Here is a 27,774-nt window from a genome sequence, read left to right on the forward strand (position 1 = left end):
AGAAACCTTTTAAAACCACTTTCCAATGTTTCATTCAAATGATTTATCTATTAAGCTTGTAACTAAACAATTCACCTAAATGACTGTCACAGGCATAGAGTCGACTTCTTCATAAATTCCTTTCACAATTCTCTCTTAATTAGCTAAATATATCTTTAAAGATTTGATTTAATAACCATCTGTAAATAAATGGTGGTTTATATGTCAATTTATGAATATAAGGATTGATATAATAGAACATATAAATAAATAATACAGCATCATTCATCTAATCCAGTCTAGGACCTATAATCAAAGCCAGGCAAAATTAATTACTAGTGTGGTTAGATAATATTGCAGTCATCTTCTCTGGGAGATGCTTATGTCTGACACTTCCACTGGGAGTAACTCCAGAAAGAGAAAAATTTACACAGTTTTAATATTTTTTCATGTCTAGCTTTAGTGTATACTTCATCATTAGACCCCCATGGTATAAGACACTCAATGTTTCCCATGAAGTGCTAAGTCCAACTTCTCTCAAAATTAGATTAGATTAGATTAGAAGCAGAATTTAAACTGCTGAATTACTTCACTATTCATCTTTCATTTTGACAATACAGTGTTTATACTTCTCCATTTTCAAATTGCCATTCCCTGCTGTTTGTCTTTATCCCTTTGGAATGTTGTTTATGTGCATTGCATTATTTCTGTTTGCTTTTTTCTCTTTGTGTATTTTTTAGGATTGTTGGGTTTGTGCTTGGTATAACTGCACATGCACACTTGCATGCTGGGCTGCTTTGAATGACAGAGGAAGTGAGACTAAATAGCTGCTTATGTAGGATTACATTCTCACCTCTGCTCTGTTAAAAAAAGACATATTCAACCATATTCCTAGTTTGCACAGAGATAATGTATATCCAGATAGGAGGGATAACATTATCAGAAGATATCACACAGGTGCAGTAAACACAGTATCAGGAGTAACTGCAATATGGAGTATGCTTTTCTGATAAATTTTAAATTGTAAATTATTACTCTTTCTGTTGTGATAGTCCTATTTGTTTTAATGAGCCACTTCTGTGGAATCTGAATGTACTCCTTCTCTGTAATTCAATGCAATGCAGACATGAAGGTTAGTAAGCACAGAGAAAATGAACTTGGTATTATACAATATTAAACTTAAATTTCTGTAGGATTTTTTTTATTATTCAACTATAATGATACAGGATCTCATAACATATAGAAATGTTTAATAATGACATGGTATGGTTTGCCATCAGACAGTTTTTCATTGCTGTTTTAAACCACTTTAATTTCCATATACTTTATCTTAAAATTTAGTGCAATGACTCCAGCATAAGAAGAATTTTATGTGCTTGTTTTTCTTTGGATGGAGACGACTAGAAACTTTGCAGATTAGTTTAATGGGTTGTTGTTATTTTAAGTCTGTCATTAGGCTTATTTATCTGTTATTTCCCTACCCATTAAAAAACAAACAGATGTAGTAAGGAAGTCCTATGAATTATTTTTCAAGTGTCATCTTAAGTGCAAGGAAAGTTCATTTTGTTAATGACATGATTGCTCTGACAGAGTTCTGTGTTAAAATCACATTATACTCCCCTTTTTTGGATCCTGGATTGGAATTAGGAGTCTTTGATTCCTGAAGGAAGATCTCAATGGTCTTTTAAGTGGAATTCCTAAATTTAGATTAACTTCTATGGACTATGGTGGAAAAGTACATGAAAATGTGATGTTTTTCCAGATCTTTCAATGTCTGCTTAACCATTTTTTTTTCTTATACTCCTATTGAGTACATACCTCTCACAAAATTTTATTTTGACAGAAATGCATTTCAGTCAGTTATATTGACAATAACAAACCAGGTCATCTAAAAATTCTGGTCTTAACACTTTCTGAGACTCAGGGCTTGCTGCCTGTTAGCATTGTTAGGAATAATTTACTAGTTTGCAATTTCAGAATTTACGATGTATTCACAGACTATAGAACAGATGAACTTTTCCCTTAGACTTTCTTACTGGAGAACTTGCCCAATAATTTCTTTTTTCCTCTTCCATCTTCCCCCCACAATGCAACTGTTAAATAACATGTCTGATGTGCAATTTTTGTATTATTTAATTACAAATCTTGTATCATTCTTCCTATATGAGTTTTCCTAAAAACTGCTGAGCTGTCTCTTGATTTCTGTAAAGTTTTGCCAAAGTTCCTTAAACATGGAACCATTTTTCAAGCCCTTCCTAATGTCTTTTGATATTTGCTTAAACTCCAAAGGAAGTTCGCTGCACATACTTTAGTTGTTAGTTTCATGGAGACCTAATAAGATTTGAGTGAATAATGTGTTTTATTGTGGAAGCAATGCACAGCCCTAGAAATCCGTCAGAAGTGGGATTTATGGGACAGAGCAGCTACTGATGGATGTTGTGTGCTATGCAGTCCCTGTGAAAGACTGTATGTATGTATGTATTCTTGCTTTCCAGGGAAAGATCAATCACCATCACAGGCAAAGCAGGCTCAGCTCAGTGAAAGTACTTCAATTAAATCAGAGTAGGGTAGTGAGAAATAAAACTAAACCTTAAAGCACCTTCCCCCAACCTTTCTCTTCCCTCTCATCTTAGTTTCACTCTTGATTTCTGTACCTGCTTTCCCCGAGTGGCACAGGGTGACTGTGAATGGGGTTCTGGTGAGTTCATTACAATTCGTGTCTGCAGCTTTGAAAGCCCTAGTGCTGGAGAGAATTAGAAGTGATAATGACAGGAAATGAGGTACAACATTTGAGTGTATGGCAAAAATCACTAGTGATGTGGACATGCATAAGCATCGTGCCAAAGAGTAGGAAGGAGGGTGACAGCTGCCCTCTCCAAGAGGAGCTGCAAACCCAGCGTTGTGTTGGGCATAATGCCAGGTACCACAAGCTGCAGGTAACTGAGAAGTTTCCTGCAGTTTCTGAACTAATGTTCCCTATTTAAATTCATGAAAACAGCACTACTTCCTTTTCCACAGCTGTAATTAGAGACAAAATCAGGTGTTACATTCATGGATCATTTCCATCTAATACTGCTTAAGCAACTGAGAGTGTTGGAGTTTCCTTCTTCTACCATTATCCCTTTTTTTTTTCCTACACACCTCTATGTTTTTCTCTTGTTGTAAATATTTTGCCATGTAAACCTCAGTCCTCAGCTGGTATAATTTTCAAACTAACTTCATCAGGGAGTATTTCAGCTCCCAGAAGGAGCTTTATAATTCTTCATAATCATTACAGTGTCATAAATAATAATCATAGCAATAATAACAGCAGTAGTATTATAACTGAGGCTGGTAGGAAGACTTAAGCTTACTTTTTTTAACAAAAATAGAATGTCTTGGAATGCTGTGGAGATTTAGGTACCCCACTTCTAAAATCACAAAGGTTTGTCCAAAATACGAAGATATGAACAAGGAACATAATTATTTAGGATTGGATTCAGTTTTTTCTAACAGTTTTCACTCAATATCCCTAATTTACCCAATGCTGAGTTCTTAACAGTACTCTAAGTCTGTATTTACCCTACCTGGGAACTTTACATATAGAACTGCTTTAAAAATATATCCTCTCCACTCTACTCTTTTAAACATCATTCCTAATTACTTTCAGCTCCCCCCACATCGTTCTAACCAACTTCTGCTGTTTTAAATACCAGATCTCAAGCTGGAAGAACAAATCCTCTCAAATAAGCAAGATTTTTATATTTTAAAGGTTATCATTATCTTCTGCAATTACCTCAGCCATAGGGAAGTAGATTTGAAGGCAGGGGATGTTTCACCACTTTGAAGATCAGGTACCTGGTTTAGGCACATGGCTAACAAAGGTGGATAATTAGCTTTATTCCAGGAGCTGAAGCATTCCTCTGAGTCACAGCTCCACTTTGCATTCTTCCTTATTGCTAAATGATGCTACTTTAGGGCTGCAATAACTCAAATACTTTGTCACAGAATGTGGCTAACCACTTCTTTGTGAACACTATTTGGGGAAGGGAGGCAAGCAAGTAGGGAGGAATAAGTTAGCAATCTTTTTTACTTTAGTTGTGCAAGTGAAATAACCTCAGAGAACCTGAGCAGAGACATAACGTGTCCTTTATTCTACATATCTGTAGGCGGAATTACAGCCTAATAATTCGTTTTGTTATTTTTCTGTTTTCCAATGAGTAGCTATTTAGCCTAGCAATGCTATTTGTACAATAGATGTACAGATGCCATTTAAAAAATTCAGTTATGTTGCTAAAATCCTCGCTGCATGTGCCTGTGCATGAAAACAGCATTACATCTCATATCTGGCTTTGTTACCTGAGGGTGATCTGAGCATAGCAGGGTTGAATGCCCTATTCCCTGAAGTTTCCCATTTGCCTCTGATGGGAGACTGTCTGGTTAGTTTGACACTTCTAATATGGGCCAGTAACTGTCAGTACTGGATATTATCAAACCGTTTGTAGCTGAGATAAAATTAATGCCCAAAAAAAGCAATCTCTGGTCTTCTAATTAATCCCAGAGGAGTGCAGAAACTCATTTAAGTTAGGAGTTTAGCTGTTGGCAGCATCAGGAAAAGCTGGTTTCACTTCACTGAGCTGAATTAAAACTCCACATTAATGGAATTAAAGCATGTTGCCTTCCTAAACTCTTACATCCATCAAATCAAAGGCTTAGAAGCTTTATAAACAACTGCAGTGCTACCTTCAGTCCTTGACATAAGAAACAACATGCTGAGAATACATCATAAAAACAAACAGAATTAGCGTTCCCTTCACTGGTCTCCAGTGGAATTTTTTCAATACTACATTTATAACTCTTTTCTGTTTTAGTATTGTGAATGACAAAGAATAACTCAAAGCTCTAGTTTTGGATTTGGTTTTGCTGTTGTTGTTTGTTTTGGATTTTTTTTTTCCTGTGGAGAACATATTGATAGACAAATGGAGTTTGTATGTTTTTCTTCTGTGTGGCAGTTTCAGAATTGGGAGCTGAAGAATTGCTGCTCCAAAGCCAGTGTACAGAGAGGTCTCTACCCAGCCTGTGCCACAGCTGCTTTACTGCTTTTTTATGAGAAGTTGCAGGTCAATCGATTTAGGAAGCAAATAACTTTAATGCTGTCAGTTTTGACTTGTCAAAATAAAGATACATGGCAACAAAAGGTTTCCTAAATCAGGGCTATAGCAAATAGAAGACAGCTGTTCTTTTTTGATAGAGGTTGAGGGTTGAGAGAGGAAAGCTAATGACTTTTCTAGTACTGTCTTTGTAAAGACAGTGTGTCTTGGTTTTATCCAAACAGAAGAGAAAAAGAACTATTTTGTATTATAACAATCTTATTTCTTCTATGTCAATGCAATAGGCAGGCTTTGGGATGAACTGATTTGAGCACCTTGCAGTCTGATCCCTTAATGGTGTTTGTCCATATTTTTGCATGATGGAAGTTTAAAACACAATAAATATTTCCCTAACATGATTGTTTCATCCCAGACAGAGGTTTCACTGGTGTATTGTGTATCAGCAAAAGTGTCATTTGGGAGGGGAAGGTGATGGTTCATCTGATCCCTGTGGGGAAAGAAGGGTTTATGATGCTGCCTCCAGTTTCAGCATCATCCACACAGCAAAAGTGTCTTTAGAGCTTTCATGGCCTAGAACGGAAATTAAAGCTAAGGAGACTGGCTACTCACCTTTTTGTTTCTATAATACTTACTGATATTATTATTTTCATAATAAACATTTTTTTGAATATGTGGACACCAGGCTGCTCTATTTTTAGTATTTAATGAAGCCATGAAATGGTTCGCCTTGCCTGAGAAATAAGTTTAAAACAAAAAGCATATTAACACATTAAAAAGAGCGGTTGGATTCTTTACTCCCAGTTTTGCACCTTATTATTAATTTACAATCTCATTCTTTGTTCCTTCACTCTTATGAATTGTCTTTCAAGAACGATATATTCCCCTTATCTCAGTGAACTAAAATAAAATGGATTTAAATTAAAACTGGTCTTTTACAGGATGTAAGATTATTTTCTTAAGGGAAAATCCATCTTGTGAGGCTGTAGTACTGGGTAGTATATGGAAATATTGTTATTTTATATTATTAAAACTAGTAGGAGTTTCATTCTGTATCATTTTAAAGAAATTGTAACATTTTTATTAGCCTGAATATCAAATTTTGAATACTGTGATCTTTCAGTTTAAAACTATGCCACCTACATATCTCAATAAGGATATGTTTAGGCTTTCATCACAGAAAGTGTTGGTAGCAGTAACTCAAAAGCTTTATTTGTTCTGTGCTGCAAAAGACATGGCAAATGCACAAGTGTATTAAGCATGTGATGAAAACAGCTTCTTTCTGCTGGTTCCATCAGTTTGATAGAATTCAGCAGGAGATTATCTTTTCAAAAAGTTAGTTAGGAATCATATCAGACTGTTATTCTGTCTCCAATAGCAACTTTTGTCAAGCAATGATTAAACTGCATTTTAGACTTTAAGTTGTCATTGTATTCATGATGATACCTTACAAGGCACAAGCTTATATCAAACATCAAACTTGGTTTTTTATAATTATGTAAAAGAAAACGAGTTTTCATATCACCAGTTCTGAACTATTTTCATGAAAGAAGGTAAGGGCTCATTTGAATACTGTGTCACAAATCCCTAGAATTGGAAAAGGTTTTCCAATAGGTAGAATATTGCAGGTAGATGAGCCCCTAACTTGGCAGGAGTGTGGTGTAAAGTTCCTTGTACATGCAAACTTAACATGAAATTTCAATCAATATTCATATAATATTCTGCAGTGTTTTTCCAACTCAGCTATTCTGTTCAACCATGATCCCAGAAACTTACAATACTTCTAAATAAGTTTTGCCATAAAACAGATAAAAAGCTCTGCAGCACTTCTTAGAAGGGGAATATACTTCTCCACAAACCTTCTGAAACCTCAGTAAGGATGAATAATTTACTAACAAACATAAAACAAGAGCACAGCTGTCACAACAGAAGATACCAGGAGGCAGCAGGACTTTTGTTCATCCAGTGACATGAATCACAACTACATGGGCTACACCAAAAAAAAGAGAGACATATTTTCTGTCAGACAGTATTGACCATGCTACAGGATGAAATTAATGTTAAACAGCCATTAATGTCAAATGAAGCAGCTTTTATTGAAAATAAGATGTGTTGCTTCTGAAGAAGCAGCTTGAGATATATGCAAAGCTTGAAAGAAAGTCTTCAGTTATTAGAATCAGTGATATAAAACTGACATAAAGATTTATTTTTATTGTGTACTTTGCATTATTAATACTAGGCCTCACTATGTGCTGTAGTCATTTAAACTAATCAGAAAATACATCTAGATGCTTCTGCTTTATAATGTTTTATTTAAACAGGTTGTCTTGGCTGAGGAGTACAATTTGTTACCCCAAAACTGATGTTGTTTTATCCATTTGTATTTACAATGCTACTATACCAGAGTGTAATACTGAAATCAGCACATACTGTGTAGTTTTAACATAATTATTGTTACTCAGGTTTCTTAGTCATGTCATTGTAACATATGAGAAGCCATTAGACCTGAGGCTTTTCAATCTTTTTTTTTTCAGAGTGTCTGTGTTTTGCTATAGAAAAAAGATGATTTTTCCTAAATGTTGTGTCCTAGATTAAAAAAAATCCATGTGGAAAGACTCAAGCTGCTTAAAATATGAAAAAATATAGAACTAGTGTTGAAGTTACATCAAGGTGCAATTCTAAGGAATGCATGTCCTCTTTTACTGGGAAACACTGAGAATTAGATTGATTACATTATCATTTGCTGTTTTACCTTTTGCTCTGAAATTAAATTTGCATTGTATGTTTAGTATATTTAGTAGAATAATTAGCATTTAACTTATTTTAAATTACTGAACTCTCTGTGTGAATATATATGTATTTAAAAAATGAGTAGGAAAGATACGGGTGAGTTATTATCTTACTTTTCTGCTCTTAATGAGAAATGAAAGCTGAATTTAAATGACAGATTGTACAATTAAGCCCTTTTGGAAGAGATGAGCACCACTGAAGTCAAAATGCTTTAGACATGCATAAAACAATCTGATTATTGTATCTATTTTGGCATTAACTAAACTGCTAGAGACAATAAGAGCAAGATAAACTTCTATTTCTTTAACAAATGCTTTTCTTTATTCTTCCTTGGCCGTACAGTCATTCCCAGCACAGCACTGCAACACGTCCACCCACAGTGAGCTTGCAGAGGACCATTTCTGTGGAAGGGTAAGATCATTCTCTGTTGAAGCTGCTGTAGAGGTGTCAGATACCACTGAGCTACCCCCGTGCACAGAGCTGTTCATTAGCTGTGGGTTTGCACACCACGGTGCTTAAGTCTGTGAGATGAAGCAATGAAGTTTCAAATTAGTGCTGATCCTTTCCTGGTACTTACACTTGAAAGGTTTGGTTTTCATGAAGATGAGAATATCTGTCATGGAGATATATTGGATACCACTTCTTCAATTCATCTCACTTGACTAGCGTTAATATTTACTTGTGTTATCTGTAAAATCTTCCCACTTATCATGGAAAAGTCCAGTGAAGTCTTACTCTGTTTTCTTGATGTATGCTTGAGTTCTTTTTGACAAACCAGTGTACAAAACTAAGGATGAAGAAGTATTGATAGAAAATATTAAACCTGTGCTGGTGAATGTCCGTGTATGTGAGTGTGTTAACTGTAGAACACAGCTCTGGGTGCACAGCTGCCTCAATTTTAACGAAGACAGTGGCGTAAAATGTGAATAATTCACAACTACAGATAATATTCTTGCATCTTTGCAGTATTAGAAAGGCTGATTATTAACACCAGAACACAGATTTTGTTTGCACTGACTGGCATAGTCTAAAAAACGTCAAATTTTTTTATCCCCTCCCATAGAAATGTGGAACTGTGTAGGCATGGGTAATAACTTATCACTGGCTTCTCTCAGTTCATATTTCAGAGCTTTTCTTTCTTATGCTAAAAGTGAGACCATAAAGTTTCCATGGAAGAAAGATGTCATCTTGTTGTCTTTTGGTTTCTATTACAATTGTACCATGGTGCAGTCAGAAAATAAAGTGGTCAATGTGTAAAATAATCCTGTCCTAAGTGAAGCCTGAAATGGTTTTCTCAAAAGCCTCAATTTTTAATTTCTTATCTAGAGCTATGATTTTAAAATATGATTATTTAAAATATGTAAAACAGCTGTGGTAATTATTCATTGAAAATTAGATTGAATAATAGAGTTGTGCAGGAAAAGTGCATGTGGCTCAAGGGCTATCATCTGGAAGATAGTTCTGTAAATGAAGCCTTCATCATCATCCAGCCATCATGCTCAAAACAGGACCAATTTTAAGGTAGATCAGGCTGCTCAGGATCTTGTCCAGTGAAGCTGTGACTATAAATAACATGGAGATTGCTCAAGTCCTGGGCAAGCAGCCTCAGCACTTAAACATCCTCCTTTCAGATTTCTTTTCTTTATCTGTCTAATCCAAAGAGAGTCATGATAAATTCCCCTGACTCTCCTTCAAATTATCTCATGAATAAATTGATGTTTGAAATAAAACTGAGCTTCAAGAGCAATTTGTGTGGTGAAAAAGGAGGGGAAAGGGAAGTAAAAATAATTTGCTCAATTGAGATTTAAGGAAGGAAATTCTATTATATCTCTGGCTTGGTCTACTGAACCAATTCAGGAATCATCCTGTATTTTCAAATTCGTACTTAAATTTGGAAATCAATCTGCCTAAATGATTTTTTAGGTAAATTGTGGAATTAGTACTGGCCACACATACAAATTGCATATATTGTGTGTGAATTGTTAGAGTGCAGAAAATCTGCAATTGATACCACAGGTCTCCTGTTGTTCAGGAGATTATTACTAATCAACTTACACTGCATTATATTTCATTTCACCTAGGAAAGGGGGACTGTTAGCCTATTCCACCACTGAGCAGAAATGAGTAATCAGCTCAGCCCTAAATATTTCATTATGTTAAAGCTCGATTTATTCTAATGTTTTTGTGGAGTCCATGCTGCTAAGTATGTTTAGAGCTAATAAAATTGGAGGTCAAAACAAAGTTATTTTCTCTTTTTAGGAACCGTGTAGAATCTTGCATTTAGGAGAATCACTGTATTGCTTTTGAGATGCACTTTTTAAACAGCTGCTTTACCTGCAAGGCATCCCTGGCACACGCTGACATTTGTACCCTGCATGCTGGCTCTCTCTGACTCACTGGAGTCACTGAACTGATATAATTATTGGGTCCTGTGAATGAAAAATTAAATTTGGGAGGGTTAAAGAAATACAGAGGGAATTGCATTTGCTAGCATTTAGTCCTTTCCACCCTGTTGAATATGTGATAATAGAGCTGGCCAGAATAGATTTTTAAAGAACCAAATAGCTTTTTTTCAACAAGGTGGTGAGTGAACACGTAAAACTATTTTTTTATTAGAGAGGGTTTTTGTGGACTTCATGTCCAGCAACAAAATGAGTGGCCAGGTCAGAAAAACAAAGATATCTTTAAGGATTATTTTTCCTTTATATTCAAGCCATATATTCTTCACAGTGTAATAACTGTACATGAGGTGTTTGAGGTCATCATTAGCAACTTCCCTAATGTTTTATTTCCATGACTTAAAAAACAAGAAAACTCTAATGTTTTAATTTGAAAGTATTGTTGTTTTGAGGTTTTTAAAGGGATTTTAATGAATAATCTTAGCTGTGACTATCCAAAATAGAAAAAATATTTCTTGAAAACAGCCATCATTTTTTTAAATCCTGCCATACTAGCACACAAAGCTTTAATGTTAGTGATATCTGACAGCTATTCCCTCTGCTTTTGGCACTAAATTTAATTTTGTGTGCTATCAGCCAACTCTTAGAAACTGGGATTTCAATTTATTTGAGTGAGTCTTTTTGACTTAATCAATGCGTCTGAGCATCTGAAATATATAAAAATATTTATACATAAATAAACAGCATTTGAACCATGAGTAAGGATAAGAATTTTTATTCTGAACAGGACAGATATTACAGAATGCTTTTTGTTTCAGAAGTGTCTTCTATAAAGTAATTTCAGATGCTTGCTACTAGCAGCCTGTGTATTGATGCTTCAAAACATGGCTTGGAGGCGCTGCTATTTTTAGGTATTCTCTGAGCATTTGAATACTTCCTGTCTCCTGGTAGTGCAATTCTGTTGCCTCTCACCAGTTCCATCTCATCCAGCTTTGTTTATGAACTGTAAAGCTGGAGCATTCATGGTAAATAGAGCTATTGAATGCTGTAAGTAATAGTTTTTAGAACAGCAGTTTCAATAGGGAACCGATAGTTACTAAAAGCAAGATGCAAAGCAAACCTTTCTAGTATGGAGTTGTCTCTGCTGGGTGTAGCAGGTGGTACAGAGATGCAGTTTTCAGGATTTATTTTGATTATTAGCATGTAAATTATATACCTCCTGGAAAAGGGAAGAGAGATAAATGAACAAGCAGACAAGAATAATCATATCCCTTATAGAACTAAAGAGTATATTAGCTGTCCTACATTATCTCTCCAAAAATCAATGTGATTTCTCAAACCCACGAGAGAGACTACTGTGCATTTGAAGTAAATGTCAGGTGTCATGGTAAAAATGCAGACCAGCTTTTCAAATCAGAAAGATTATTCCTGTATTCCAGTTCCATCTTGCTATCTGCAAGCAGAAAACTTGTCCTGATGTGCAGGCTTTAAATTCCCTGTGAAAGATAAAATGAAAGATTGCTGAAGCCCAGAGGTCTTCCTACAGAACAAAACCAGTTGCAAAATAGAACCCAGTGCAATCACACATGCATCAGTCAGGTCGAAGCCTGGCTTCCAGTAGGAGTTCCTCATGTTAAGTATACTTAAAAGTCTGGACAATGTAGGCGTGATGTTTGCAGAATAAATGCATTAAAATTTTAGTCAGTATTAAAATTAGAATAAACTATTGCTTTTACTTGTTCAATGAACAAGAAATGCCAAGGAATCCATAGTCAAATAAATGGACAAAATATTTTTTTCAAGCAGACAGGGTAACTTTATTAGGCAAAGTGATATTTTTCTACATAATCTGATAAATATACATTTTATTAAAGGCTGAGTGCTTAGTTTTAAGTATACCAATATTTGGTAAAATTAAATAAGTCATTAATCAATTAGAAGGCCAAAAACATTGTTTCAGTTTATGCAGGCAAAGTTACCCCTCTGGACTGTGATGGTCAATGTCAAAGCAGTAGATAAGAGGAAGGCTTCCCTATTTTTTGTTATCTTCAGTTGTAATTGAAAGTATGATAACACTGATTAAATTCACTCTCAGGGATCAGATGTCACAGGGTCAGGTGTAACACTGGTGGTGGAGGACTGGGAACTGGGAAAGGAAGGTCTGTAGCTCCCTGCCACTGCCAGCTCCTGGTGCTTTGGTCACTGCTACAAAGGCAAATGAGAGGGAGGGCTGGGAAGGAAAGCAAGGGGTGGAGATATTCCACATCATAACGGAAAGATTTTGCCAAGCCTAAGAGGGAATGAATAACAAGGGGGAAAGTAAAAGCCGAGATGCAATAGAAGATGAGAGCAGTAAAGACATTTTTCTTTTGTGTGAAACAAGAGTTATAGAAGTATGAAAGAAAAGTTGTAAGAGTATGAAAGAAAATCTTTATAAAGAAAGCTTGCTTTCCCCAAAACTTGAAGCCTTTTAAAAAGATGTGTGTGAATATTTCAGGCCTTCAATCACTAAGAATTTTATATTACTCATGTTTGATTAATCAGATTTTAAACCATCACAAACAGTGGCACATACTCTGTCCCTCCAATCTTCCTGTGTTCAATGCTGTGAAGAAGAATGAGCAATCTATTCACATCACCTTTTATTAGGTCCCTCCAGTATGAATGTCCTTTGGTTGACAGAAATAAACACACAGTTACTTATTAGAAAGTTTTTAAAGCATGAGAGGAAAACTAGAATTAATGTTGTGAAAAAGAAATGGCTTGATTAGCCAGATGACTCTAAGGTAACTCAGTGCTCATACTGTGCATTGTCAGAAGCCAAACATATTTATACTGCTCAAGAGAAGGGGCCTTGCTGCCTTAGATTTGGGGTGGGTTCTTTCAGAGAATCACAGAATGGCTTGGATTGGAAGAGGCTTTCGGGATCATCTGTTTCAAACCCCACCCTTGCCATGCACAGGGGCATCTTCCACTATAGACCAGGTTGCTCAAATACTCATCCAGCCTGGCCTTGAACACTAGAAGGGGTTGGGTATCCAAAGCTTCTCTGGGCAACCTGTGCCAGTGCCTCACCAGCCTCACAGTAGATATATTCTTCCTAATATTTAACCTAAATCCACCCTGTTTCAGTTTAAAGCAATTTCCCATTGTCTTATCCCCTGTGTGCTCTTCTCCCTGATACACTAATGTGACTTTACCCAAATAATACAACTTCTTGCAACTTCAACTTTCCCTCCTGCTGTTTGCTGGAGTGGATTTTCTTGCACTATATAAGTGTACAAAGGTTGTGGGCCCTGACTTGTATATTGATGCTACACTAATGCGAGCAATAAGATAAATATTCTCCTGGGCTTTCTGTGATCTGTATTACTATAACACCAAAGCAACATATGCATGAATTTATGTATTCTTTCAACATCCTTTGTGAAGAAAATGGCAGTTTGTGGGGAGGAGAGAAGGCAAAATCCTACAGCAACAAAAAGAAAAAAAAAACCTCTAAAAGCCAAACAACAAAAAACTGCAGCCAAATCAAGATCAAAGCCATATTTCCAAGCCTCTGCAGATTTGAGGTACCTCATTGACTATATAAAACTGAAGAAATCCCTAGGGTCTGATATTTGAAAGCACCCAGTGCTGCTTAATATTTCTGTAGGTATTTCAAAAAGCACAAAACTGTGTCAGCACTCCAATTTTATAGATGGTACAAAAGAAACCGGAAGACAGAGCTGTGTCAATTGACAGGAATACTAAAATTTACTCTTTTCTTTAATGTTGCCAGCAGCACAAAATAATCAATTTAATCATGGATTTTCTTTCAGTTAATTATTACAATAATTACTTGTTTTTAGAAAGCACTTCCCCATCATTTATCAGTCCAGTTTTAATCTCTTAAATTAGATCTATAATCACTATGGATTCCAGTCTATAGAAGAATGATAGTAATAGTTGCATTTTATGTCTTGCCATTTTCTGTTTGTTAAAAGTAAACTGATCAAACCAAATATTCAGTACAAATGTAGTAAACAAAAAGCACTTGCTCTTTTCAAGATAGTGATCAAATTAAACATGCATAAACCAAAAAAAAATCTGTTAAGGAGAGAAATGCTACCCTTTGCTTTATTTTTGGTCGTTGTATTTTTATGACAGAAGACATTTTTTTAAGTGTTGACGTTTTATCTGCTCTGGTTTGTTACTACTTTTCAAATATTAATTTAGGAATCCTATGCTCTTACATCAGGCCTGCGATTTATAATGTGATTTACAGAATCTGATCTGATGCATTCCTTAAAGCAAGTAACCAAGTCCATCCAAATTGATTCTGCCATTGATTTCTCAGTCTGTAAATTTGTGTGGATTGCAGCACTTTATGTGCTCCTTTACTCCTGAATCTATTAATGTAAATTTTCCATTCTTCTTTCCCTACCTTTTTATTTCCTTCCCTGTTCTCCTGTACAGAGGCACTGCCTCCCTTTATTCTGATTTCTCTCTTCTTTTCTCCTTTTTTTTTCCTATTTTCCCTTCTCTTTTTTCCCCCTCCCTTCTGCTGCCTTCTGTCAGTCCAGGAGTGTTTTCATCTCACACTCCCTTCTAATTTCTGCTTGATTTCCCCTGCTGCTCTGCTCTGTTTGTATGTGGTATAGAGCTGCAGGAGGGTATAAAACATGCACACACCAAATTAAAGTGCTAGTACACTTTGTTAGCACCTACAAAGTTACCTTCAGCTGTATTCATCACACAAGAAATTGTAAATGGGATAAATAGTTAAAGCTGGAGGCTGAAATATGAATTTCAGAAACACTGGATATCAGACTGCTCCTTTTTCCAGGGAAGCTACAGAGTGCCATCTATTGTCTCCAAATAAAATATTTTCATAGGATGACAGAATATCCACAGTTGGAAGGGACCCACAAGAATCACTGAGTCCAGCTTTGGGCCCTGTACCAGACATCCCCAAGAGTCACATCAAATGCCAGAGAGCATTGTCCAAATGCTTCTTCAACTCTGACAGGCTGGTGCTGTGACCACTTCCCTTGGGAGCCTGTTCAGTGCCCAGCCAGCCCCATTTTGAAATAAGTTCTGCCTTAGTTGTCGTTTTCTGCAGCATTCCGAGTGCATTGACTACAAGCGAGCATCATTCACATTTGAGTTACTTTTCTTTCCCTGCTCAACTCTCCCATCATCGTGTCATCTTTAAGTGTTTGGTTCCATCACCTCCTTTACAGCATTTATCTGCATTTTATTCTGAGTTTTCTCTTTTCTACTGGAACTGCATTCATAAAGATTTTTAACAGAGGCAAAGGATTTTTTTCGTGATGTTTTTTTCCACATATTCAAGAAAAATTGGAACAGCTGTTCTTAGACCTCCGTAAATATCATATTAAGGGTTGACTGTAACTTATAAAATATGCATCACTCTTAAAAGATCACCTGGACAGTGGCTGGTATTGTAGTTGGTTTCCTTAAGAAATATTTTTCCTACTTCATAAATTTTATATCAACTTTTTGCTATCATAAGCCCTTTCTGGTTGTCATTGTAAGTCTACTACACAAGTGTGAACAAGTACATATTTTTAAAACTATTATATTAAGGTGAGTTGGCATACACATTCTACTTCCTATAGCTTTTGTAGTACAGTAATGGCTAAAGGTTATTTTTATAATGACAACAGCACTTACGTGTTCTTGAGTCCACCTTTCAGATTCTGCAGGGTACTCAGATTTGAAAGAAATACAAAGACATTTTAAGGATGGTCAGCCTCTATTCAGCCAAATCTGAGTCATGACCAAAATGACCTGATTAGGTAAAAGAGCAGAGGCAGAAACCATTGCATTCTGATCACAGCTTCTGACATTTTCCCGTTATTGTCTGAACTTCCTCTAAACATAATCATTCAAGAGCAGAATGTGAATTTTACTGTCAAAAGGCCAAAATTATAAAACAGCACTGGCAGCATTTTAGGCATAAATCTGCTGACTTGATCAGAGACAGGGATTAGTAACTGGGCCAACATTTTGTTGAGCTGCACAGCTTACTATTCAGTGGATACCCAGTTGTATTGACCTAATTTTGCCCATGGTCCTGGCTTTCAACTATTTCATCCAAGCTGCCTGTCATATGTGAAAATACCCATTTTTATTTTGAGCAAGGTCTCTTCTGATTTCTCACCAGCAGAGCATGCAGATATATTGGCTTGACTTTGCTGCCTCTTTTGCCTCAATATTCTGGTAAATAATAAATGGCAGTTGCTCAACTCTTGCAAAATATTTCTGATGTGTAGGACTCAAAGATGACAAGTGTCACCGTATCACTTTGTGGATGAGGAAACTGAAGCTGGGAGAACAAATGAGTTGCCAGGAACACTCAGCAGTGCATGGGCTAAGCAGAGAAGAGAAACCATACTTTCAGCTCACTGTCCTAGTTCTGCTCCAACCCCCAGGCCACACTTCTAATTACAAACCTGTTTAGACTTCTTAAATTCTGGATCACATTATGTCTACTCTGCACATATTTAACAAGGTGTTAAAGGAGTTGCTACAAGGCAAATCAACAGCAGTGATGCAAAAGAAAACATACTCTACCTTTATTTTCTGATTCTTAAAAATACTTCAAAATACACAAACTCAATACAATATATCTTTTGTTCACAGCTGTATTTTTGTTTTCTGACTTTACAATGTTAAAATTTAAGTCAAAGAGATGAAGGACCATACAGAGGAGGACTAATACTTTGCTTTATTCTTCTCTTTCAAAAATATAAAACTTTGGTTTCAGAAAGCTGAGATGTTATTTTAACATCATAATCAAGTTGGGGATACCATTTGAATATTAGCACTGGGCAAAGATTAGCAAATTCCCATGACTTCAGAAGTATCATGTCAAGGTAAAGTCTCCATGTATCCATAAGATTAAATTCGTATCAAATAAGGCATCCCCCAATTTAATAATTTCTCTTCCTTTTTTCTCAGTTCTTTAAAAACAAAATGGAAATTAAGGATCCATTTGTGTGATGCAGAGCTGCGCCATAATATGGAGGAAATATTGAATATTTTATACCAGAAGCATTCTGTAGAATGTGTGTTTTTGTTGCTGGCAACTTTTATTTGTAAACTTAAAAAATGAGTAGAGCATCCTGTTTCTCTGGGAGGAGTCACAGATACTTATATATGTGTTTGGGAGACTTGCAGGGCTAGGCTTAAAATTTATACATCATAATTTAACATAATTCACACTTTTTCTGAAAATTAAATAGTTAGATTTGAAATGGGGTAAGTACCAATAAATATGGAGTGTGTGTATAGATATTTGTTTTTGTGTGCTTGTATATCCAAGGGAGAGCCAGCTCTGAGGCCTTGTATGTAGAGACTGGGAACAGGAATATTTGGGACCCTTTCTCAAGGATGCTGCCTTGATTGATTAGGAAAGTTATCTATTCCTGGATATAAGTATTCCCATCAGTAAATGGCATGTTATGTTTACATCCTCTGGGTCATACTTTAAATTTACAGATGAAAACAGCTGTGTGAGATATACCTGTTACTATTTATGGATTTCTATAATAATATTTTTTTAATGAGCATAGCAAAAGCAGGTATCCCTTGGGCTGGTTCAGTGGTAAAGCTGCAGAGTGACTTAACAAATGCACAATCCTGATAATGTCAAACCAAAGTTTTAATGAGATTCTGCTGTATTAGCTTGATCATATATGTTCCAAATCTGTCAGGATCAAACACAACTGCCATTGCTTTGCTTGGAGTTGTAAGCTTTTTCTTTGTTCGTTTGTTGCAAAAGCAAGACTAGAACTTAGAATAAAAAGGTACTATGTAAAGATTGATTCTACCTGGATATATAGTATTGCTGTAAAGTAGATTATTTAATGTTTTGTTTTTCCTTTTAATAAATTTGTCACTTAACATAGTGAAGATAACTCCAATGTGATTAAGTTAATAGAGATGTTTGAATTCAACCATGAGAAAAAAAATAATGCTGGTTGATTTCTACCTTATCTGTTCACCAGTTAACAGCTTCATCATTTGTTACATGGTTTCTTTAGACAATAGCAGGTCATTGTGTCTCAAGATGAAAAATGCATACACGGTAAGAGGTTTGAGTGCCTAATTATCACATTATCACTTTGTTTCTGTACAGAGAGCCTCGAAAAATCATCCTGCACAAGGGCTCCACAGGACTTGGTTTCAACATTGTGGGAGGTGAAGACGGGGAAGGCATTTTCGTGTCTTTCATCCTCGCAGGTGGGCCTGCGGATCTCAGCGGAGAACTGCAGCGAGGAGATCAAATCTTATCTGTAAGTGCTTCTCTTGGGCTCTCCTGACCAGCTGCTGCATCTTGTTCTTTTTCTATACTGCAAGGGGTGCACAAAGAAGTCTTTCTCGTTTCCATGTTGTGAAATCTGAGCTGCAAACAGTTTATTCCTGAATATTTTGGTTATTTTGCCCTTGGGCTTTAGAGCATTTGTTACTGGTGTTAGTTGCATTTAGCTGGGAGTGAGACTTTTCACTGCTTAATGCTACACTATGGTGACACTGCAGGGAGGACCTAAGGACATTGCAGACCTAAGCATCCCATATTTTGGCCCATCATCGAGTTTCATTTTTCCCAAAACACGCTACTGAGTCCAAGGATTTCACCTTCCCTTGGAGGCGAGCAAGCAGTAGGATGACATCATCTATACTCAGGCTGCCATCTAGTGTGCACTCAACTGCTTAGCAAATAGCTCACTACGACAAGGAGATTAATTAGGTTATGTTAATTATCTCTCTGCCTCTGATGAATTTGATGATCCCTCTGAAATTCTTTTCAAATTTTGTTGGATGAAATGCTTTGTAGCCTGAGGTTATATTTTGCATACTTAGACTCAAAAACATCTTTTTAATTTTTCATTCATGTATATATTGATAGCACACATTTTAAAACCAGAACATTTGTGTTTTAGGCTCTGTCAAGTATCAAACACCTGACTGAAATCATCTGAATATAAAGGAATTTGAGTAACAAAGCTTTGAAAATGTCGTTAAATATCCTTTGACATTAATCGCATTCCTTACAGGGGGGAAAAAAAAAAGAAACTGTCCCAAATTGATAACAGATGTGACTGTTTCATGTGAAGCACAACAATAGCCTCAAGGCAAAGAGCTGAAACATAGGAATTTTTTATCCCATATAAACGATGGGTGCACTAGGCTGCAGTATCTGCCTCCCACCGTTGTGCCTTCTATCCCTGTGAATCCTGCATCCCTGGCTGTAATTTAGTTAAAGGATGGAAGATGACTTCAGCCTGGATGGTTTGTGATGTAGTTATGCAACACTTTTCCTGGTCAATGTTTAAATTCATAAGAAAGCTGGATATGGTCTTCCTACATTGCTAAGGATTGTCTTGGCCTCTTCTATGAAAAGTGAATTTACCTTACACCTGTCGGTTTTGTAAAAAGTTGTAAAGATGTGGCTGGGGGTGTTTTGCAATATATAGAAAATCTGGTTAAGTTTTCACCAAAGGGAGGCAGTAACCTGACATTGTGAGGATCACGACTGAGTATTTTATCTAGACCTGTTCCTTAAAAGTGCTGTAAGGAAAAATGAGAAAGAGCAAGTAAAGGATGTTTAGGTGCTGTTGGGAGTTGGCACCGGCAGGCAGAACAACCACAAGACTGCATCTGAAATGCAAAGAGTAAATTTATTTCGTTACCTCTCTAACCAGAGGATCCCAAAGCAGCACCTGGGCATAGACACAGGAGTGGGAAGGCAGGAAGCACCAGGCTCAGCCCATGCTGAGGGGTGTCAGGGCTCTTCTTTGCACCCACTTTTGGGAGGCTTATGCACACAGAGCTTACCATCATGCTGTGGTCTCTGTGCTTGTTATGATCTCTGAGCTCTGATCTTCTCTCTCCCGAAACAGGGAGCTCAAGCATGGCCCTGACAGTGCCTCCAGGTCTCTCCAAACTTCTGTGGTATCTCTGAACAGAAATTCTACTTCTCAAAACAGACAGAGGATAGACATTAGTGGGCATAGCCTGAGGAATATATTCCCACACTGGTATTCTCCAGGCCTCTCATTCCCACCTGCATGGTCTCTTGGAATCTCGAATCCCCCTCTGCAATCTTCTGCTTTTAACCCTTTCTTCCCAACAGTGCCTTAAAGAGCTCTCCAAGTAGAAAGTTTCTAGGGAACTGCAGGAAAATCAGAATAGATTCTTACAAAGTTATCCTTATGAAGAGATAAGGAGGAGTCAAAGGCCTGTGTCAAGAAGAGCACAGACAAGAAATGCAAAGAATAGAAACAGAAGTTTCTTCAGGACAATTATGCAATTTATTTTTCTTTGGTTAGATGCAGCAAAATAGGGCAGACTAAAAGACACTAATGAGATCAAAGCCTTTCACAGTACATTGTATTCAAAAATCCAGAAGTTTAAATACAAATCTAAAAGTCCACTTTCTTTTATTTTTAAGCAAGATATATTTAGGGCTGTATGCTACAGCCACGGTAAAATTTTTAACTCTTATTTTGTCTGTTTTGTAGTGATGTTTTCCAGAAGTTTTAATTAATGTCACTAGTGTTGCATCAGCATTTATTTGTCATGCAAGAGTTGTTTATTTGTTCACTGAGCAGAGAGGGATGGAAATTATTACTAAATTAGACTGCGTACATATCCCCAGGCAATCACCCCGCCAGGCCCTTGTTACTTATTCAGTCACAAATAACTGTTATGGATCCATTTTTCCATATTCAGATAAAACCAGTTTCATGCACAGAGCTCATTAATGTTGTGTCATTGTCTAGTGATGGGTCCCAGACACCTTAATTTTTGTTTCTCTCTGTTTGTTCCTTCTTGTCTCATCCCTCAGAAACACTTATTTCCTTACAGAAATACTTTACCCATGTATTTCTCAAAATATGACAAATCTGATTAACAAGATTAACAAGAACAAATAGTACCCTCAAAGCTGCTATTTCTAATCAGCTGAAGCTTGGTTAAATTTCTTACAGACAGGAAGCATAGTAAGTGATTTAGAGATCTGAATTTAATTTCTTAGAAGATTGGTTTAGCAGAATTACAGTGAAGCCACAAGAGTTCTTCTATTGTGATATTTTGCATGTCTTTACAACGTGCTGTTACCTGTTTTTTGGCCAATCCCTCTGATGTTTATTATCTTCCAAAATGCTACGTCTTTCATTGTTGTCCCTGCCCATTTTGCAAGGGAGTTGGACTAGGTGACCTTTAAAGGTCCTTGCCAACCCAAACGGTTCTGTGATTCAATTTGATAAATTTAATCAATTTAGCTGGTGTCCTTCTGTGACCATAGGCAGGGTGCTTCATTTTCCTAAGCCTCAGTCTCCCAGATGGACAATGAGGATCATGGGCTCTCCCCTAATTCCTGCCTGTGAATATGGCAATGTTGACTGGTTGAGAGCTGTGTATTCTCACCTTTGGGAATGTACCTATAAAAATACCTAAAATAGGCCACAAATCCACCAGTGAGACCCAGCAAGGCTTTGCCTTTGCATTGCCTTGGAGAGATACACTGTGTGTGTATACACATCATCCCAGACTCAGCCGACAAGGCTTGGGCAAATCCCACGATCCTTCTGCCGGACTGTCGGGATGTGGGAAGGAGGGATCCAACCCTACAGCCCTCCGGGAGCACTGGGAAGGATAGTGCCTCAGCCTGGGCCCCATGGGCAAGTGAAATTTGAATTTATTTTTCCCAAAGGCCACCAGGTGGCGGCCCAGGATCAGTGATGACAGATGTCTGCTCTTGGCTGAAACTTCAGGAAAAAAGCGGGGATAACAGGGTTTTTCCTGTTTCGGTTCATTGGAAATGTTTGAAAAATATCTCTGGAAGAAGGCTGATATTCCCGATTCTCCTGTGCAGAGAGAATGCATGAATCCTGTCTGAACCTTTAAGGTCAATTGAAGAATCATGGAAAATCTGTGTTAGAAAGTAAAACATTTCAAATAGCCCAAAAATGAATTTTTGTGTTGCACTCGTGAGAAGACCGAGGTTCCTCCCTGAAAATGTTTTCTTAAAATGCTGGTTTCTTCTGGCTATAATTCATTATTCTCCTTTGAGTCACCACCCAACTAAATATTTTTCTTCTCATTTCTGAATGTCTTTAAAATGAAGTAACACACAGGTCACCAGTGTAAGTTCATGACTGTACTAGAATATATCCCTCCCTGTAGTGTTTTCTTCTTACTAAGTATATCTTAACTATTATCAAGTAGCATTTTGAATTCTAATTGACATTAATGCTTGATTTACTTCATGTGCACACCCAGATTAATTTTCATCTTAAATACTTACAGGCCAAAGGAAACAGTTCAGAATATCCATGGAAAAATCATTTCCATTGTAGAGCAGCAGAAATGAGGTGCTAGTGTGTTAAATGATTTGTTTTAAATTATTTCAGAAGTTTGAGCCAAGTTTAGGAACTGCTTAAACTCAGATCTAACCCAAAGTTCTCCATCTGTTATGAGAATGCAGTCTTCAATAAAAATAAAATGTAATATTTCTTGATGCCATTCTTGCAGTTTTAAGTCCCACTTCCAATGCTGAGGAATATTTTTCCTATTAAAACAGCAATGGGAAACTAGTGTTGGTTAGTCAAAACCACCTGCATTTGAACAAATTATTTCCATGAGCCATATGCATAAAATGGCCACCCGTTGTGCCTACACCCTGACAGAAAGCAATACAAGTCTTACAATTCTAGGAAAGATGTACATAGTGTCCCTTGCAGTTTTTAGGGGAAATCCCTGGGAAGGCAGGAGAAGCAATATAGTCCTTTTCAAAGAAAAATTGCCACATCATGTTCTGCATTACAATCTCATTTCAGAATCTTGATTGATAAAACATAAGTCTTTCTTTTAGGTGTCCTAGTCTGAATGCTTCAAAGCATTTTCAGCACCAAGTGGACAGCTTTTTTAATAGGTACAGGACCTAAAACAGAGAGAATTAGTTTACACATTAAAGTTCAGCAGCAAAATTTACAGATTTACAGTGTCGCAGAAACAGTGCATATTGCTCCTTGAATTCCTGTGATGATATTTCTTTTCATGCAGTTTCATGATTTTCGGTAAGGCTCTATCAAGTTATATACAAATGAGAGAATTACAGTGAAATTAATAGGCATAGGGAGTTAACAGCAAGTATTTGCATTTGAATCTTACCTTTTTAAGTTACTGAATTTCATGTCTTTGTGCAAGATTAAACCTCAGACTGAGACACACTTTCATTTAGTCATCTACATGTTTGCTAGGTGTCTGGTTGCCATTAATGTCAAAGGAGGAGAGAAAACAATTCAGCTGGCCAAGTGTGAGCTGTGTAGAGCAGGCTGGATTTCTCTGTAAGCTATATTATCTATATTGACTTTTAAGCTTAAACACCACATGCATTCATATCTATATTTAGGTGTCTTAAATTGCATTCCACATTTTATGTGTTTGCCCTTTTAATATATATATTTGCTTTTTCAGTTAACATTGTGCTTCCTTAATCACAAATAAAAGTAACATAGAATCGTGAACCATAAAAAGCAGTATGAGCTTTATTTCATTCTCCTGTAGAAGTGCCTTATGTTCACAATGGCTGGATGCAGCGTGACTTGGAGCCTGAAAGTAGAATCAAGAGAAAAAGTAGACTGCTTGCTCTGGAGCAAGATGGCTGTTCCCAGGCAGTGCATCCACAGGTTACCTTAAGGGAATAAAACAACTTTTCTGCAGGGTGATTGCTTTACACCAGCACGAAAGAGTAGAAAAAGAACAGGCTGCACTGCAAAGAGACACATAGTACTCTTGTAATACTTCCATTTCCCCTCTCATCTAATCTGAAACAGGTGAGGGAAGTTAACCAAAGCATTCAGTGTGATTTTCCTGTTTATTCGGTGTGGTATCAGGATGTACTCATATATGGGGAAGGACACTGTCTTTTTTCCTGTGCTGCTTTCTGAGAATTAAACAACTGTGGGTTGGGAAGGGGCTGGTGGTGATACTCTGTGGGGTTTTCTGTCACTGCTACATGGCACTATATAAACCTAGTTTGCAATGGCAGTATTTGAGCCTCTCACTTTAGTATTGTCTCTGGTGTTTTACAAGATTCTCCTTTGCAGAGGGATCTTAAATTAATCAGATTTTGTCTTGTGTCTGTGCATCATCCTGCTGTTGTTTTTTGTGAGACATTTGCTACGCCTTATGAACAGTTTAAACATTTCATTGTATTTGGTTCCTCCCACACAACTCCTACCTGCCTTCTCATTCACACCTGTAGCCAAAAATACAATATGCATTTTAAAAAACAGAGCATTCTTCAGTTACTCCAAAGATGTCCGTATAGAGAAGGATAGAATGTAAGGATTCTGTGCTTACTTACAGCAAATATTTATGCTTTATATTTGCTAGTTATATTTGACCTTCAGACTGACTTCCCTTACTTTGGTACAGAGAAGCTTTCAGTTTTCTAATTTAAAATGGTTATTTTGCTCATGGTAAAAGCAGTAAAACTGCTCAGGGCAAATAGTGCATTTTGTTACCTAGTTACAAAACTATGATAAATAGCAAATACCATTTGGTTTCTCTTCTCAGAATTTCTTCTTTCCAAAATGCATCTGTCTCAAGAAATGTTTGAAACATCTCTATAGGGCCTGGTATCTTCTCTCCTTGGATCATCATTTTGTCCCTCTTGTGTGATAGTATCAGGATTGTAGAAGATATTCCCTTTGCCCTACAGGAATTGTTTGCAGAGGTACTGACCATATCCTTAGGATGCTTTCTTCCCCATGGTGGTGTGAGTGGTGTACGACTGTCCTTGGGCATGGAACAGTCTATCGATTTCTGAGGCCTTAGCTGTGATTTTCTGTAGATTTCTGTAACGTTTTTGACATTAATCCTGCTTAGTCAGTATGTTAACTATGCAAACCTGCTTTATAGTAATATATTGTTGCACTGTTTGGTGTATATTGAAAATGTTGATACATAATCAGAGCAGTGATTTAAATGGGTAGATCAGTGCATCTGACTGGACTCTTTTAGAGTAGAATTTGTTTGAAAGTCAAGCAAGAATGTGTTGCTAAACATATCCAAAGGAACAATACTGAATGGTAGGTGATATATATGACAGATCTGTGAAAACAAAACCTCTGCAGAGGAAAGGAGCTGAGAGCACAGGCATTATCATATGTTAATGGGATGACACCAGCTAGAAGGACAGGTAGATTAAGCTCCTTAGAAATATTTAGTGGATTAATCTAAATTCAGACTTTGTTCTTGTTGGGAAGCACACAGTATATAACTATCTTCGTTTTGAGAGTCAGCCTATCACAATAACCCTTCAGGCCCCCTCTGTAGCTAACAGAAGGGTGTAGCCACTTCTGAGTACAACTTAACCTTGCCCTAAAGCAGATTTTTACATGGGTCAGATGACCATAAAATTTGGATTTCTTTTCACATATTATAGAGAATTTGGCATAACTTCACTTTACTGAAATAAATCCCATCCAAACTGACCAAACATTCAAACATGACCAAACCAAACATGAATCTGGTTTTGCTGGAGAATATGGAAAATGAAGTATAAGCCAGATAATTCTAGATTTTATTCTCACCAGTAAGGAAGAATAGCTGAAAAATGGGAGAATGAAACAATGAAACACAGCTTGCTCTTGAGTAACCATGTAGCGTGGTGTAGTGCAATTTTTATGATTTTTGTGCTGAAAGGGAATGAGGAAGTAATGTGAACTTCAAAAACCATCTTGCTGTGCAGTCACAGTTGTGAAACTCAAGTAGTCAACATTGAAACAGTGAAAGCTGAGTTAGTCACTGTGGTAATAACAGCCCAAGTCTTAAAAATCTATAAATGTTAGGAAAAATCTGGGGGGAAGGGAATTCAGAAGGCCAAGATGTATAATGGGTTGTAGTATCAAGAAAATGCTTGATGGAAATAAAAATAGAATAAAAAAACCAAGCAATAAATTAATTTCTCAAAGAGTTGGAAAAAAAGATTGTTTAAAAGTGAGACCATGAGAGTTCAAATCTTTACTGATTTTTTTTGTTGTTTTGTCTTTAAAAAGAGATGGATCCACAACTATCCAATTAGGACAGTTATGAAGAAACAGGAAAGTCTTTAAAGTGGACTTAGGCAAAATCAGATTAGAATTTAGACCAGTTAGATGCTGTAAACAGATTAAGTTAATTCTTGTATACTTAAGGAACTATTAAATCCAGACCATTCATCATTTTATTCAAGAGCTGAAGGAGTATTTGGGAGTATAGAAAGGTTGCCCAATTTTCAGGGAAAACTTCTGGGAGAAACAATCAATCTATTTGCAAATACTTAGAAAACAAGAGAAAAAGGAGTAAGAATCCTGATAAATTGTTCAAGAATAAATTGTGAAATTTAATTTTCCTCCTGAGAGAACATTAACCACAGAGAAGTCATAAATGTCATTTTACTGCAAACTTGCAGCCCCTGTAATCTACCTATCAACATCTTCATAGAGTAGCAGGTCATGAGCTTCCCAAAAATCTAGAGAAAAGCAGAGAAAAGCAAAGATAATAGCATGGCAAGATCTAATGGAGAGATCCAGGCAAAGCAGCTGTTTAATATAAGTTTAGATATTGCTGACAACGCTGGGAATTCTTGGATTTGAGGGTGAGGGTTTATGTCTGTATGGGATCATCTGGGTGCACAGTGCTCTGCCTTTTCCAGATAAACTCAGTTTCACCCCTCACAATGCATGCAGACATATGTTCAGTACTCACTGTCATCATGATGAGCCAAAAACATTTCATGAAACTGAGACACCCGTGCAGCTTCCCTGTACAAGGAGAGAGATTTAAAGGTACAGAAGGCAACTGGGAACCTGCTGAAGAGAAGCTGGGTGCAAACACTGATTTATGGTCTTGAAAAGAGTCTCTTTTATGTATTTAAAGAAACGGCTTTTTGAAAAGAACAAAGTCTCTTTTTCCACGAGGCTGTGGAGTTTAGAACTCGTGTCAGGAAAACCCTAGTTTCCCCCTTAAAAGTAAAAATTCATTTTAATGTTGTATGAACTGTGTCCATGTTAACAGTTCCATCAGGAAATAGTCAATCTTGGGGACCAGAGCTGGTCACAAACTGTTTTTCAGTGTTGTTGGTAAATATATCTAATCTGATGGCTGGATGTGGAACTTAGAGATATCTAGCCTCAAAATTTGAGGCATTTATTTTGTAATCAGGCCAAGTGGTTGTATTTCCAGAAAAACTCATGGATTTGCCGCTTTGGAACTTCAAAATAAAATAGATTACTTTCAAAAATATAAAAGCTTAATGGAGATTCTAGGGGGAAAAAAATTGCCACCAGCATATTCTGGAATGCTACATATACTGCTGCATAATTTCATCTCATTAATCTAGGAATTTATCTTCCAGCTGGATTTCTCTCTCCCCACCACAACTCCTCACCCACATCTTTCTGCAATCTGTGACATACAGTGGAATTGTCTTCATGCAGTAACTGTTTCCTGGC

General features: G+C 36.8%; 1 protein-coding gene across 32 annotated transcripts in view; it reads left to right on the forward strand.

Moving 5' to 3' along the window:
- The window catches only part of DLG2 (discs large MAGUK scaffold protein 2), a 982,239-nt gene that overhangs the window by 748,284 nt on the left and 206,181 nt on the right, over positions 1–27,774 (forward strand). For all 32 annotated transcript variants that reach the window (XM_088159292.1, XM_088159294.1, XM_088159295.1 and 29 more), the window contains 2 exons: positions 8,199–8,267; positions 18,405–18,561. In XM_088159292.1, the coding sequence (XP_088015418.1) occupies positions 8,199–8,267; positions 18,405–18,561 (226 nt within the window). The remainder of the gene's footprint in view (positions 1–8,198; positions 8,268–18,404; positions 18,562–27,774) is intronic.

The sequence above is a fragment of the Sturnus vulgaris genome, chromosome 2 (genome assembly GCF_052056855.1).
Source record: "Sturnus vulgaris isolate bStuVul1 chromosome 2, bStuVul1.hap1, whole genome shotgun sequence".
Lineage (NCBI taxonomy): Eukaryota > Metazoa > Chordata > Aves > Passeriformes > Sturnidae > Sturnus > Sturnus vulgaris.